Source organism: Sorghum bicolor, chromosome 9 (assembly GCF_000003195.3).
Source record: "Sorghum bicolor cultivar BTx623 chromosome 9, Sorghum_bicolor_NCBIv3, whole genome shotgun sequence".
NCBI classification, from domain to species: Eukaryota; Viridiplantae; Streptophyta; class Magnoliopsida; order Poales; family Poaceae; genus Sorghum; species Sorghum bicolor.
In genome coordinates this window covers 58,213,059-58,228,775 of record NC_012878.2, presented here as the reverse complement: position 1 = coordinate 58,228,775, position 15,717 = coordinate 58,213,059, and the positions used below count along the sequence as shown (strand labels likewise).

The 15,717-nt window shown below is 40.1% G+C and overlaps 1 protein-coding gene and 1 long non-coding RNA gene across 2 annotated transcripts; one reads left to right on the top strand and one right to left on the bottom strand.

Annotated features, from left to right (window-relative positions):
• LOC8083813 lies at positions 811 to 2,948 on the top strand. The gene is made up of 3 exons (XR_002447589.1): positions 811 to 1,335; positions 1,737 to 1,965; positions 2,389 to 2,948. It is a non-coding gene; the product is annotated as an uncharacterized LOC8083813 (long non-coding RNA).
• On the bottom strand, positions 3,615 to 13,244 carry LOC8083812 (RNA cytidine acetyltransferase 1). The gene is made up of 25 exons (XM_002440280.2): positions 12,887 to 13,244; positions 12,340 to 12,511; positions 12,126 to 12,248; positions 11,766 to 11,939; positions 11,457 to 11,567; positions 11,241 to 11,374; positions 11,070 to 11,163; positions 10,878 to 10,976; positions 9,520 to 9,656; positions 9,349 to 9,443; positions 9,124 to 9,247; positions 8,957 to 9,044; positions 8,716 to 8,815; positions 8,576 to 8,628; positions 7,742 to 7,918; positions 7,621 to 7,658; positions 6,891 to 6,978; positions 5,975 to 6,154; positions 5,770 to 5,878; positions 5,497 to 5,566; positions 5,276 to 5,423; positions 5,001 to 5,129; positions 4,784 to 4,909; positions 4,534 to 4,599; positions 3,615 to 4,177 (listed from the first exon to the last, which is right to left on the bottom strand). Exons 1-25 carry the CDS (start codon positions 13,081 to 13,083, stop codon positions 3,935 to 3,937), a joined length of 3,075 nt encoding a protein of 1,024 aa, XP_002440325.1. The 5' UTR covers positions 13,084 to 13,244; the 3' UTR covers positions 3,615 to 3,934.

Genomic DNA, 15,717 nt, shown 5'->3' with positions numbered 1-15,717 from the left:
ATGTATGACGCTGGAAAGGGTCTGGACCAAGGTTTTTAATTTCGTTATCGCAAAAATTTCGGCCACCACCGAAATTACCGAATTTCGCGAAATTCGGCCGAAATTTCGCCGAAATTTTTTTAGAGACTAGTACATGAAGTATGCTTTTATTTTTTAAAAAATTAGATCTAAACAAGTATCAATATGATTTATGATTACACATCTATTGAATAGAAGAATATGCAATATAAACAATAGAAAATATGAGTCTAAAGTTATATAGCACATGTATTATTATATAATAAAATTTCGGATTTTTCTTTCGGCCACCACCGAAATTATCGAAATTCGTGAAATTTCGCCGAAGTTTTGAACCCTGGTCTGGACAAATATATGCTTATCCATTCATGCCAAATCCATATCATCATTATTCATTTTTCACTCTTTCCATCTTATGTTTACACTTTAAAATTAAAATTTAGTGAAGCTAATTGAAACTTGGTGAAATAACTCATTGTACTAGTTTTCAAATTTTTGCAGATTATGTCTTATAAATTTTTTTTTTTAAAAAAAACTCGTGTTTATGCTTAAAATTAAGCAAAGCTGATCACAACTTTTTTGAGATGACTCAGTATCACATCAGGTTATACTTTATTATGACATTAGGTTACTTTTTTGAAATATATAAACCCCACGTTAAAAGTTAGATCCTAAAACTAAAAACCATACGTCCACACTATAAAATTTTCATGAAATTAACTAAAAGATGACTCGTTATAACAGGTGCAACTTTTTGCATACTAATGTTGCTAGGTATGTGCGGACGCCATGGGCCTGGTGCGCTGCTGCGAGCGCGGCGGGTCTGGACATGGCAAGTGCGGCGCATGGCTGAGGGTGACGCGGGGGGAAATTTCGCGATCCTGGACCAAGGTGAGCGAGCGCGACCGTCTCAGAGTGATGCGGAGAGCGGCGCGGCGAGCTCACAGCCAGCGCGTGCGTGGGGACTGGGGAGCTCAAGGGCGGTGCGGGTAGCGGCGCGTCCACGGGCGAGCTGGCGGAATCCTAGAGACCTTGATTGGATCTGCTTCGATCGGAGTTGGACTTGGGATAGGATATATGTTTGCGTGGTTTCGGTCCTCGCGGGTCCACGGCTTGCAATTACTACCTGATGAATCTGGGTGTTCCTCGGATCGACGCCGCCCGGAGTAGGACGCTGGACGCCTGCTTCTCCCCCGGGCGCCGCCATTACACCGTCGCGCAGGTCTCCGCCGACGCCGCTGTCGCACGCCAGGAACTCGTGTCTTCGTCGGCCCCTTCTCCATATCTTCACCAGCGACACGAGCACGTACCCAACAGGTATTGTCTCGTCCCTAATTAATAATCGATGAGAAATCCTGTTGTCACCCTCGCCCCTGGGAAAGCTGTTATGGCAAGTGTTCAGGTTCCTTCGAGGACACCAGTAAGTTAAAAAAAAAATTACATTTTGTCGTTCTTATGTTCACAACAAATTTAATTTGTTTTTCCTTAGGTTACTATTAGAGATATGTATTGTCTAACTCATATTACTTGTATTCTATATATATATATATATATATGAAATCATATTACTTGTTAAATGAGTTAGACTATACATATCTCTAATAGTTACAAAATATTGTTCTCTCTTGTATATATACATTTGTAAAGCAGCAAATCTAAAAGCACAAGTGAGATTTAATTCACCTTCTGTATATTAATTAATGGAATCCTTGTTTTAGCTATTGTGCCACCCATGCGCTATACCTTTGGACCCATCCCAAGATCTGCTACCGTGGAGGAAGGATTGCAGTTATTTTCTGTTAAGGTTTGCGAACTCAAAGAGGAAGAAGGCGTCCACTGGCCACTGCGCACGTATATGGCTTGATCGCTACCAGGGACTCCATGGATCCTAGACGTAACTTTATTTTCCACCGTGCCAGGGATAACTGCCAAACCATAACTGAAGAGGTACCATGTAATTCTTTGATTTGTTGTGCTGTTGCAATGAACAGGCCATTTAGTTAGTGTTGGAACAAATCAGACACTTCTTGCTAGTATTTTTGAAAAAAGAGTTAGTAAACCCTTATTAAATCAAAATGTGACTGATTACTTTCTAGTGTTTTCATTGTAAGGGATTGTTTATATACATGTACCCAACTAGCCAAGGTACGGTGAAGCCAGGCATGAAAATCACAGGGGTCAGCTCCATTGATCATCAAACAAAATGTACTAGCAAATATATAGTGAATCTATATAGGATTTGCCAAATTTATACGGTCGGCTAACCCCAGTAAATACACGTAGCTTCACCCCTGCATGTACCCTAGGGATTACTTTGTGTTATTGTTGATAGAGGAAGAGTGATTGATTAACTAATGGTGGTGCTTGCAGGATCCGTTTTTGTTGTTAACAGGCCCATCTCATGCAGTTGTGATACTTGATCCGGTTTTGCATTTGAAGTTCAACTGAAAGCAAAGGGTGAAAGTGAATCTGAAGATAAAGTGCTTGTCTTTAATGTCTTAAAAACACATCATTCTGTCAGTCATATTGGGCATCCTCCTCCCATAAATACAAGACACTTATGTGGCAAACGTAGCAACCTTGAGTTCACATTTGCAGTACTACTACAAACAGTTGAGGCTACTATAGGCGTTCAAGTTATTGATGGATCATGGCCAGAAGATGTCCCTGGACGCTGCACAGCCAGTATCCCTGAAGTGCAGATCTCTCTTCTAGATTCCAGAGGTGCAAGAATGCCTATCAATGATGCTGGTCTGATTGAGCTTACAAGACAGGTTGTTTCTGTGGAATTTATTGGAGAACTCAAAGTTTTTTTTAGGAACTATCCTTGTTATGTCCGTTATTATGGTTGCGTTCTTATTCTTAATTCTTTTTGGGACCAGATTATTGACTAGATAAGTATGGGATATACAGCTGCTTTAATTTGGCGATGTCAACTCTGGGGGATTGGCAGCAGCCATGTTCCCGTCCTTGTTCCCGGAACGGAAACTTGGGTATCATCATTTTATAACGCGTGGGTACGAGAATATTTGCGTTTCCGAAACGTAGAGGTTATCGAAACGTGCAATATGGGAACGGAAACGTGGATCATGTTTCTATTCCTAGGCTGCTAAGGATTGGCATCAGCAGAGTCAAACCCTAGACTCGCGTGCTATCTCACGCGATACACATCTCTGATGTAAACAAAACAGCTAGTACATCCTTGCAGTCGAGCTCAAATTCAAATAGAATAGATCACAAAACAGCTAGCCCTCCGAGTTCGGCTATCAGATAGATCAGATGGCCAGGAACTGTTGGTGCAGTACTTTTGATTTGAGGTCTTAAGCCTTATTAAGGGTCTGTGGCGTTTGTAGTGGCATTGTACTCGGAGGGTGTTTTATCGCTTCTTGGTGCAAAAGGGAAACGATGGTGCATGTTGACAAACACAGAAACATTGCAGCGCCTATGTGCCATCAAGTCAAGCGCTCGCTCGATCGATATGTTGCTCGGTGTTGCATTTGTCGTTGCTGCTTACCAACGACAGCGACATACGATGGCAACACACACGCAAACGCCACTCGTCTTCCTTAAACCTCACCATAGGTATCAGGCACAGGTTAAACTAGGAAGTAGTAAGTTGCTTCTTTTCTCCAACAAAAATGAACTGCATGATAGGCAGGATACAACAAAAACTAGGAGTATATTCAATATTATATATTGTATTAAAGAAATGTTACATCAAAATTTGGGGACAGCGACCAGTCATTGGAACTTCGTCAGAAGTCCAAACCCACAACTGGCCACGTCGTTCAACCCACTTCTGCTGGTTTCCTTTCCTTTCATCGTCAGATATATATAATAAGCATCCTCGCGATTTCTGACGAGCTCCAAGACACAGGAAGTCAAATGTGTGACAGATACAACTTCAAGGGATAGCTTAAGACCTCTTCTTTTTCGACTCGGATCTGCCACCGTCTGTTCCTTTTCTTTTCGATTTGCCTGATTCCTTGTGCTTCTCTTTCTTGTCTGCCTTTGTTTTGTTGGACTTCACGCTGATGATGCCGCTTGCAGACACCTTGGTGTTCTGCAGGGCCTTCTCGATCTCGTTGTCGTCACCAATTGCATATTTCTGCAGAATCTTTGGGTCCACAGGAGCTTCATTTGCGGCTCTTCTCTGTTCCTGAGATTTTTGCCCATACGGCATTGACAGAAGTGTCAATAAGGGGTAAAACTTACGTGTTTGGTTTCATGATATCAATGTCTATAGAGTATAGACCAGCCAAAAAACCTAGCTAACACGATTGCCGCTTTATATGAGATAAGTATATCACAATCATATACACAATTGTAAGCTAGAATTCGATTTTGTGCACAGGGAAAGAAAGAAAAGAATCTATCTCTTACCTACTATAGTAACAACTAAGTATTTGCATCTAATTAGGATACCTGAAGGTACATGGAATTCTTTGGTCGTCCTTGTTACTTAGTACCAAGCTCAGAATTATAAGTATTTATTGATGGCAGTTTGAATCTCACCTCAACTTCCTTGGCTGCTTCTGCAAGGTCCTCATCCATTGATTTGCTAAGTGGGGCCATTTCAATCTGGGTGTAGCAACATAGTATGAGCAAGTTACGAAGCTTGTGGAAAAAACAAGAGAATAAAAAGGTGTTCCAGAGTATGGTCATACATAATTCATGTGACTACACTACAGTTATGCACTAGCTAGCATGCAATATTTTACGAATTGAAATTTACAGAAAGAAACTAAATATAGTATTTTCTTACCTCTTTCAGTCGAGGTAAGGTTGCTTCAATTTCTTTTCCTGCAATGTTATGAAGATAACCATACAACTTCTTCATTGTCTTGATGAAGTTTGATAGAACCTGTTCCCTTTCTATCCCGAGTTCTTCCTGTGATTAAATAAATTAGAAAACAGATGTGAGAAATCTTGATGAGAATGCCAAGTACTTTGGACTTGCTTTAGATTAAACATGGGCTTACCTTTACAGTGCCTATGTCTTTGTCCTGCAGACCCATACAGAACAAAACAGCTGCTTGGGCACCATGCAATGACACTGGAAGCCTCTCCGAAAAATACTGGTGTGCAAGGATGGGTACAAGGTCCAGAATCTGGAATACCAAACGCATTGAAATTTGGATTAATGATTTAGATGCAAAAGACAATTATTTTCACAGCACAGCAGAAAAATATACTCTGCAAATGCATCAAAACTACATACACCTTATCTTCTGGATTGGATAGTTGTGTTTCTTACCAGATGATAATCGACTAAATTGTTTGAATATGCTTCTAGCCGTTTCATGTCATGTGGTGACAACATGTCTCCCAATAACTTTGAAGTACTATTATTATCATATTCTGAAGGCTCATGGTTTGAGTAATCAATCTTCGAAGCCAAGACGCTAGAAAATATACAAAACAAAAAAATTAGAATGCAGAAAATTTACTGCGCTGATGTAATTTGAAAGTTCATACCTCATTGAAAGCTTAAAATTGAGATGCCGGAAAGAAGTTCCCAAAAGCCGCCTGAATCTTTGTCTGAAATCTGAATATAGCTTTTAAATTTAGCTAGAGCACCAAAAATAAGCCTTTTTTACGCAAAAGAATGATGTAAGAAGACCAAAACACCAGTGCATCTAAGATTAGGAAGATTAAAACCCTTTTTTTTACTGAACTTGAGGTAAAGCACACTAAGCAGCTTCAGCAAGAAATGTAAATGAGATTGAGCAAAACGTGAAAACTTAGTACCTTGATAAAACGGATCCAAAAATCCACATTTGTTTGACTCGCTAACTTCAATGTCATCACTATTTAAGGGCCTCAACACCATACAAGTATGCTCACCAGTAACAGCACTCTGAAAAAAAAAAAAAGGTATAGCAATAAGCACAACAGAAGGTGAAACACTAAGTTCTGTCAATCTGTTATGGCAAATTTGGTTAGATATCATTACTGGAATCTGGCCAACATAGAACGGATAGAAGTTGTGCTTCCGCCAAAAGCGGAAAAGCTCTTGTGTTAGTCCAAAAGATACACCAAGATAATGGAGCTTCTCACGACGACGATCACGAAGATGAACAAGGAGTGGCGGAAGATTTGCTCTAGGTTTTATGTTCTCTTCTAGCAGTGAAGCCTGAAACAACATATACCAAGTTAAAAGTTGTTACCAGTAAGGAAAAGTACTGTAGCAATATATTATAGACTCTCAAGTGATAAAATATTTATTACATGTTATAAATCCTTTTTATGCAATTACGCCTTTATTTGCCAGCAGAATAATAATAATAATAATATAGTTGGTAATACAATCAAACATAAGGGCATATTGTAATGCTAAATATCCAAAGGAAGCGCATATAACAAATTCATTATTCATAACTTTCATGAGGCAAAATACAAAAAAAAAAATCAACATATAATTGAGATAATTCAACAAGTGCATTGTTTAACTCAAAATTGAGGATGAAACTTGCATAAAAATGGACAAAGTAAAGGAATGCGACTGAATTATAGTATGAATACAACCAAATATATCCTAAATAGAAAAGGCTGTATTGATAGCTAAACGCCTGGACCACCTGGTAAACAATTGTATACTCCACATTATACAGTAGAAAACAAATGGAAACATGTGTTATTTTTCTACTAAATATTTTAGCTGCAATAGTAGTGGATATAATAACATATTTTTTCCTAGTTAGTGCCGTACGGTTTGCAAAAGTTAAAAATAAATTAGCAATAGTAATAGAAGGTATTGGAAATATATCCAAGTTCCTTTGTAAGCTTAGTTCCAGCTATTTCAATTTCTGTAATATAAGAACAAAAATATTTGAGCGTAATATTAAGTACAAACAGCTTTCCATTCAAACCTTCTCTGCAGCTTCAGTAATGTTCACTTCAGGCTCTTCTGTTTCCTCCTCATCGTCATCAAAGTTTATCATTTCCCCTTCATAGTACCTTCAAAAAAGAATTTAAAAAAGGTCACGGTCAAATAAAATAAAAACAGCTATAGTTGAATTAGGTAGTTCAGTCACAGTCCTTTTGGCCTTGTTTAGTTCCAAAATATTTTGCAAAATCGACACTGTAGCTCTTTCGTTTGTATTTGACAAATATTGTCCAATTATGGACTAACTAGACTCAAAAGATTCGTCTCGTTAATTTCGACCAAACTGTGCAATTAGTTTTTATTTTTGTCTATATTTAATACTTCATGCATGTGTCTAAAGATTCGATGTGACGGGGAATCTGAAAAATTTTGCAAAATTTTTTGGGAACTAAACAAGGCCAATGTGACGGATAACAGATAAATTAGGAATATATTTCCAAGAAATACTTCTGTACAAGTTGCACATGGGTGAACAAGTGCCACTATGGTTGGAAAACATTTAAAACAGGGAACCAGGGGGTTTAATATCACAGCGATGGTTAAGACTAAGGGTTGTGTTTGCTTTAGAATCAAAAGCGAAGCACCAATAATCCTATATATCAGGTGCAAAGTAAAACAGTGTAAAGAAGAGTAAAATTTAGAATCAGAAACAAAGCACCAGTAATCACTATATGCCATAAGGATACAAACTGAAGCAGTGTAAAGAAGGGTACCTTGTTAGAAGATCCACGGCAGCTGAACCATACCCAAGCTACATTAGGCAAAGAAAATTGAATGATATAGGATGATGTCAACATACGTAAACCCAGTCACATAAATGTAAAAAGAATGTACCCTCAAGGCGCTAGGATGGACAGCAATTCGCACTATACGAGCTCCTGAGAGACTTGGAAATACATTATCTTGGAACTGTTCACAAAATTTCCATGGTATTTGATCGCCGGAAGGTGAACGGCCCTCACTTAGGCTTTTCATAGCTGACTTTCGAGATATTTGTCCTTCCAAGCAAACCTGAAAATACAAATTAAAATCTTACATCTTACATATATAATATTTCTGTATTATATGACGCATATAGTATGAAATAACCTTAAAATAGGCCACAGACAAATCTAATCTCAAGAACAATATCAAACTGAACAGTGTAGATCATGGTGGAATATGAAACTTGTTAGTGGCTTTGGTGCTTGATTAAGCCAACAACTAAGAATGCTAGTTCTCATGGTGATACAAAAAGAATTAACTCAAACAAAAGTCAATTATGTCAACGACATATAACTTTAATAAATAAAACTAAGTACTGGTGCGCTTGGTCTCTACTCTGTTAGGAGAAATATTATGCATATATGTGGCAATGGTTCATGTGACCCGGTGCTGTGCAATTGAAGAACCTAAAGGCTTCTCCAGTGGCAGTGAAAAGCGAGCCTTGAGCTGACGTGGAAGCAAACCATACCGAATAAAATTACTGGAGTATACGATGCATGAAAAGGCGAGAAAAGAACCAGCTCTTGTTTATGAGTCAGCACAGGTGCATTGAATATTATATTTTGGCCGCGGTGGCAATGAATTGATGCAACCAGTGCTCATTCTCTAAGACAACAACGAGAAGAACCAGGAGCAAATTTCAAATAACATCCAAAGGAATTAATTCAAGAAAGTTATCAAAACCTGGATTACACACAGGATATCAGGGAGCTGGTTTTTGGACTCATCAACAGGGCCTATCAAACATGGAAACACAAGTAAGTACTGCACAATTATAGTATCATATTGAACATCTATAATGGCAAGAGGGTCAGTCCATATACCAAGCAATACAAATAAATGATGTGCTGGTGCATCCGCCATTAACTGCAAGTCATTAGGCGAATTTTTGTAGTGGGAAGCAACATAAAGTGCCATCATCCGCTGAAAATATTAATGAGACCAGTATCCATTTAGGAAGATGAAATACAATCTCCTTCAATTTATATAATTGTTTTAAGTATTAGCAGCCTAATTTTCAATATATGAACGGAGCATGCAAAAAGGAACGGTGTTGATCTGTACCTGTAAAAATATCTCGCTCTCCTTGTGATATGAGAAAAGTGTGTCCCGGTTGACATAATACAGATCACATTCTTTTGGGTGAGGTAGCCTAAGAAGATACCATAATTCTTTGTTTGAAATACTGCAAATTTGGACAGCAAAAAAGTAGGTATTCGGATGATGCTCACCTGCTGATATTTGGAATGGAGTTTGCAAGGTCCAAACAAAGCAAGTCATTAAGCCAGGTCTCAATAGGGTCACCAGAGGCATATCTAATAGATTCGGTCAATTCAATTTTCTTAAAGAGCCTACCTACATGACAAAACAAAGTACACTATAAATGCAAAACAAGAAACATGGAGATTTCTTCGAAAAAGTAGTACACTGAAATTGAAAACTTAAACGACTCTTACTGGAATTAGATCCATTAGATTGAGCAGATGGCTGGCTTTGGGATTCTAGTTGCTGAAGAAGCTTCAGAGACAATGATCGACCTGTACCTTCGTACCTACAACACAAAATCATCATGGTCGATTACATCCATGACTGAATTATAATACCGTATAAAGTAACTGAAAACATACCCATTGACAGTGGAAGAGAGGAAAACTAGGTATGGACCAAGCATGGACTTAACAATTGGCAATGGAATAGCAGCAGCTTCATCGATAACAAGGAGTTCAACTTGAGAAAGCTTTCCATGATCATGTGGTCTCAGATACTGCAGACATTAGCAACTCTAAGAGCCAGGTAAAGTCATATTAAGCAAGATGAGTAGTTACAAAGCAGTTTTCTTCATAAGTACATATATTCAAAGTAGATGGAGAAATATAAGCTTTGCAAGGATGATGCATTTTTCCATTGGGATGAAATAAAATATAATATACATTGCACAATAAAAAAAAACTCGATCGGTGGGGGAAAGACTGCCCCAATGGTTTTGCACTAAGAAACCTCAGCCAAACCGGCCAAGAAAACCCTCAAACCCTGGCCTCACCCTATAGGGCCACACCATAACCTGGGCTGGCAACCACTACCACTACCCTCAGGTAGGACTGTGCCGTTACCACAGGCCGGCACCCTGCCACTATTTGTTAGGGGAGGCACAGCAAGGGGATTTTTTTTTTTTTGCAAGCCAGGATTTGAACCCTGGCTGGCTGTTACTATTACTTGTGTCCAACCACCGTGTTACTAGTATTTTGATTTACGTAAATCTATTCTTTCACCATTTACATTATTCAATGATAGGATACATATTTCTAGATTCATAATGGATTAGTGATCAATTGTTCAAGTTAGCACTATAAGTGTAGACTCCACATTCATATGAGATGCAAAGATAATAAGACGATACGAGCATTTTTATGTTATTGAGTGCCAAACAAATAAAGCAGATAGCATAGTAAATCTCAAGTCTCAACCTGCCAGCAGGTACCATAAAATATATACCTTGAGTAATTAAAACTGAATTGATTTGCTTTCTATTCTACACCCAACAATCCCGGTGTATGTTCATACCTAACCATCTGATCAACCGCATAGGCTTAATCTTGAACTGCCTTCTTCCTCTCTCTCTCTAACAATTAATAACAGAAACACCACTACTACGGTCCATAATGATCATCACCACAATAGTTAAAAATGTGCATTGCACTTGCTTAAACAGCATCTAAACAAGTTATCATTTTACAACATCTTGAGAAGTAATTACTGTTTGCCCTCCCTGAGGAAACTTGAGACTAAGTAATAAAATTTAAGCCCTCCAAAATGGGAACCAGCCCCAAAATTTCACAGGGAAGGCTAAGACTCTTTAGAACGCATGAGCTGAAGTCGGTTTCCAACTTATCTGCGAAGTGAGCTTCAGGATGGAGAATCATCGTGGGTGCTTTGGATAGGACTATCAAACACAAATGGTAGGCTACGCAAGCAACCAAGTAATTACCTGGATTGTCTGACGATGTTGCTTATAGACATTTATTTGAACTGTTGCTTTCTTCAGTTCTGGATCAGCACTCTTCACCACATCATAATGCAAATGCTCCTGAAAGAGGAAAGAAGATGCATTAAAAAATTAAAAGCACATGTAAAGAACACAGGTACACTTTAACAACAAAACCAAATAGCAGAAAAGCACCTTGTACTCCAATGCATTTATTCCCTTGCACACAAAGTCAAACAGAGTTTTTAAGTTCTCTGGACTTGGGGCGGTGACGAATATATTTGAATACCTAAGAACTCAAACAATTAGCACCAAGAAGATTAGCACATTCGACTAAATATTGACTTCCATTGGGTTGAGCTTTACCCAGCTGCTACGGCTCCAGCAATGGCAAGACCAAGGGCTGCTGATTTACCACGTCCGCGTGCAGCAAGCAAAGCAACCGTACTCCTCAGGGACTTATCCAAAATAGAGTCAAGAAAGTTGATGACAGCTTTACCCTGCAAGTGATTTTAAGTTTCAACATATGGCACAAAAATCTTTTTTTGTGAAAATATTGATGAAATTAGCATCGAACTGCACCTGATCCATTGTGCAGCACTTTCCAATTAAAGGACCAACGGGAAAGTCTTCACGAAATTGATCCTTGAGGTCTTTCAACTCCCTCTCCCGTTTCGACAATCCCTCAGAATCCTAGGCACATGATAAAATATGCACACCGCAGAGGAATCAAATGATATGAATTACAGAAACAAAATCTCCAAGAGATTCACCAGAACATGGAAAACTCAGCAAAGCCATTCATCATAGGATAAAAGAGAAGAAGTCCTATTAGGGGGGAAAAGGAATGCTTAACATACCGATAAAAGAAATGGAATTAAGCACCCATACCTCATTGTTTGTAACTGGTTGTATGAATTTCATGTGAGATGATATCGGCAAAATGTTAAGTTCATCATCCATCACAACACATGCTTTGCATGATGCTATAGACAGCAAGAACCTCTCATTGAACCTCGCGGCCGCTTGAGTATGAGACTCTGTTCGAAATCTTTCATGGACATCCTGTTGGCAAGAAAGAACCCGACTCAAAAAATCTAATTCAGCGTCAAAGGGGCAGGTGATATAGAGATTCTTCATTCTTAACAGGCAGCATGTAATAACAAAAAAAAACTATTTGTTCCTAGTTCCTTACTTAATTGAGTGTCTATGGGTGAGAGAAGCAAAATGAAGAGGAGAAATGATACTCACCATGACCATTGTATAGAGGCTGGTTAGCGAAGACAGTGAGCGGAGCAGCAGGATTATCAAACCACCACCCTCAACTGTCTCAATGGTCCGTGCAAGAAGGTTAGGCGTCAGCGCCTCAAAGTCCTGAAGCATCAACAAAATAAAATTCAGCAACAAGGAAACCAAGGATGGCAGCCCCAACTAAATGGAATAGAAGAGAAGTTTCAGGCAGAACCTGCAGTATGCACATGCCGAATGTGTTACCAAGGACCCGCTCAGAGTCTCTGTAGAGGCAGTACGTAATGTCTGAGGTCTCCATGAAGAGGGAGAACGGGTCGGCCTTCTCAGGGTCCAGGAGACCCCGCTGCATGAGCTTCTTGATCTGCTTGCCGCGCTTCTTCTTGTGGCTACGGTACAGGATGAAATGGAGGACGGAGGACAAGTAGGGAAGTAAGTAAATACAGCACAGCACAATGCAAGCCGCGTCGTCTCAACCAATTCATTCACCAACCGAGCAGCAAGTTAAGGGTCTGTTTGGATACACATGGCTAATTAACTGGTTGGGGCTAAAAATTAGCCCAAATTAACTATGGTTGGCTACCTAGTTGGCTAATAACTAGTTGATGAACTAAAGAAAATAGCCCACCCATTAGCTCTCCTGTTTGGATACACTAGAGCTATTTTGGCTGATTTTTAGCTAGCTAGCAATTAGCCATTGTCCCTAAGTGAAGCAAGCGTGCGGTGGAGGAAGACGCGGCCAGCCGCAAGGGCATCATCATCACCTGCTGATCTCGAGCTTGTCGCGGTAGCACCAGAGGACGGAGGGGCGCGACTTGACGCGGGACTTGGTGAGCATGTAGTTGAGGTTGACGATCTGGTCCCGCGACTTGTCTCCGACGATGACGAACATGGAGCGCTGCCGCTGCCGCACGCCGTTCTCGATCAGCGTGCGGATGCGCTCGTCCACCTTCTTCCTCATCCTGCCGCCGCTCCTACCTGCTGTCGCCGGCGGCGGCTGGGTTTAGCTAGGGTTTAGCCGCCTCGCAGACGCTGCCGTGAAGCGGTGAAGGCGCAGGCGGGAGAACGGAGAAGGGGATGATGGGTGATAGGAGCGTGGACGGCGGGATGGGGGCGCGCGGGGCTGCTTCCACGGTTGAGATTGCCCCCTAGTTTTTATCAGGGAGCGCGATACTGGGCTGTAGATTGGGCTGGGCTTTTTTAAGAGCAGAGCAAACTCCTTTTCTTTCTTTCTTTTTGGCGGCCTACAAGCCCTGCAAGGCTGCAACAGCGAGGCTTGTTTAGTTTCAAAAATTTTTTTAAGAAATATACACTGTAACATTTTTATTTGTATATAAAAAATATTATTTAGTTATAGATTAAATAAGATTAAAATATTTATCTCATAAATTACATGTAAATTATATAACTAGTTATTTTTTATCTATATTTAATGTTCCATTCCAATGCATGTGTTGCAATATTTGATGTGACGGGCACTGTGAAAAAATTTGCAAAAAATTCTGGGAACTAAACAAAGCCCGAGTAAGAAATGCTGCTGATTCTTTTTTCTAAAAAAAAAGAGTAAGAAGTGCTGCTGTGTAAGTCAATGTTCTAAATTCTAATATTTTTCTAGCACATCTGGTATTGTTCAAAAATTATATATTTTGGTAAATAACGTGCACATATGATTGTCATATGCATACGCAGTCAGCACACTCATAACGCTGTCTAAAATCGATGCTTAGGTAGGAGTGAGAAGATTGAAGCATCCATTGGATCGATTATACACTGTAGCCGCCGATGCTTGAGCAAAATCTCTTGGCAGCTACAAACCGCGATGCGCTGGAAAAAAAATTCTGATCTTTCGATAGTTGCGTAGATGGTAAGACCCAACGATAAATTGTTGTCTTCGCTATTTTTAATTTGTATATATAGTGGATCGTCTTGTTCGTTTTTACACCAAACCAACAGGATTGGAGATGATTTGAGGGAATTAAGGGGAATTTTGACTTAGGGGATTAAATCCCCTCCAACCCTCTTAGTTTGGCCGTTTGGCTACAAAATTAACAAGTTCTTGTTGAGTCTCCTATATATAAAGATAGCATTAGATTGCGGAATCGAGCCTCCATACGACGTGTTATTTTAGTCATCAACACCGATACCTCAATATTTCATGGTTGCTCTAAGGAAGCTAACGATAAAAAAGGTATTACCCAAACAACCCACTCTTATCCACTTGACCTAGGGGTAAAAAAGGACACAAACACCTCTATCTTGGAGAATTTTATTGTCTTGGTCTTCTTGTGCGGTATGGGCGACGTCGTGTTCCACATATACGAATGACGTCCACATGACCGGGAGGCCGCTTGTGCCCCGACTTGGGCCAGGTTGTACTTGTCTCCAGCGCTAGGCAATCAGGCCCCTAGCGCCAGGTTGGTCACGCATGCACTCAACCAATCACGTTAAGAAAGCTAGGTCGCTATCTTACATCATCTTTCAGACAATCTGGAGGGGAGAGAAGAGCGAGGAGAGCGTCTATATGTGGTACACTTGGTGATGCCCCTGCCTTCTTCATGTGTTTTTTCTGTTGCATTCATAACTTGCTTCATTTAGACCTTGTTTAGTTTGTGAAAAGATTTTTCTAGTACTGTATAACATTTGTAACTATAACAATTAATGTTTAATTATAGACTAATTAAGTTTAAAAGATTTATCTCACAAAATACAAATAAAATATATAATTAGTTATTTTTAATATATATTTAATGATCTAGGTAGGTGGCGAACATTTGGTGGAAAAAGTCTTTGGGTAAGAATTAAACATGGCCGTTTATTTGTTTCACGAACTGCCACCTCAGCTAGCTATATGTTCACGACCATCGATGACGCCCTGAGCCGCTGGGGCGGGCGTGTGGCGTCGGCGAGGGTACGTACCCAAAGAATGACACCACGCTACGGACGAGCACTGCGGCTCACCGGTGGCGGCGGTCACCACACCGACTCGAGTCGTCGGCACTATTGGCACGATCTGACAAGTCCTGCTCTCGCGGATCTGTCCCTGCATGTCTGCGTCCAACCGTTGTGTTGTGGCGACGCAGAAATTCCGTGCCGCGACGGCGAAGTACAGCTCTGTTCTTCGCCGATGACACGGCAACTGGGTCGACTGGGCCCCGTGGCGGCGACATGTCTGGCCAGCGTCCCGGAGCACACATGTACCCGGCCAACCATCTCCGTTTGCCCACGTCGCCCTTCTCCCAGCACACGTTTCTGATTCATTATTCATTCATGTTTGGCCCCGGCCCCCGCGCTCGCGGGGTGTATACGCATTTTTGAAATGGACTCACGTTGTTTTTTTTAAATGGCTAACTTATTGTAGGTTTAGGCAGAAATGGAGATAGGCCTTGTTTAGTTTTTAAAAAGTTTTGCAGAATTGTTTCAGATTCCTTGTTACACCAAATTTTGTGACACGTGCATAGAGCATTAAATTAAATATAGATAAAAAAAATAACTAATTGTATAGTTTATCTGTAATTTACGAGACAAATCTTTTGAGCCTAGTTAATCTATAATTGAACAATATTTGTCAAATACAAACGAAAATATTATCGTGTCT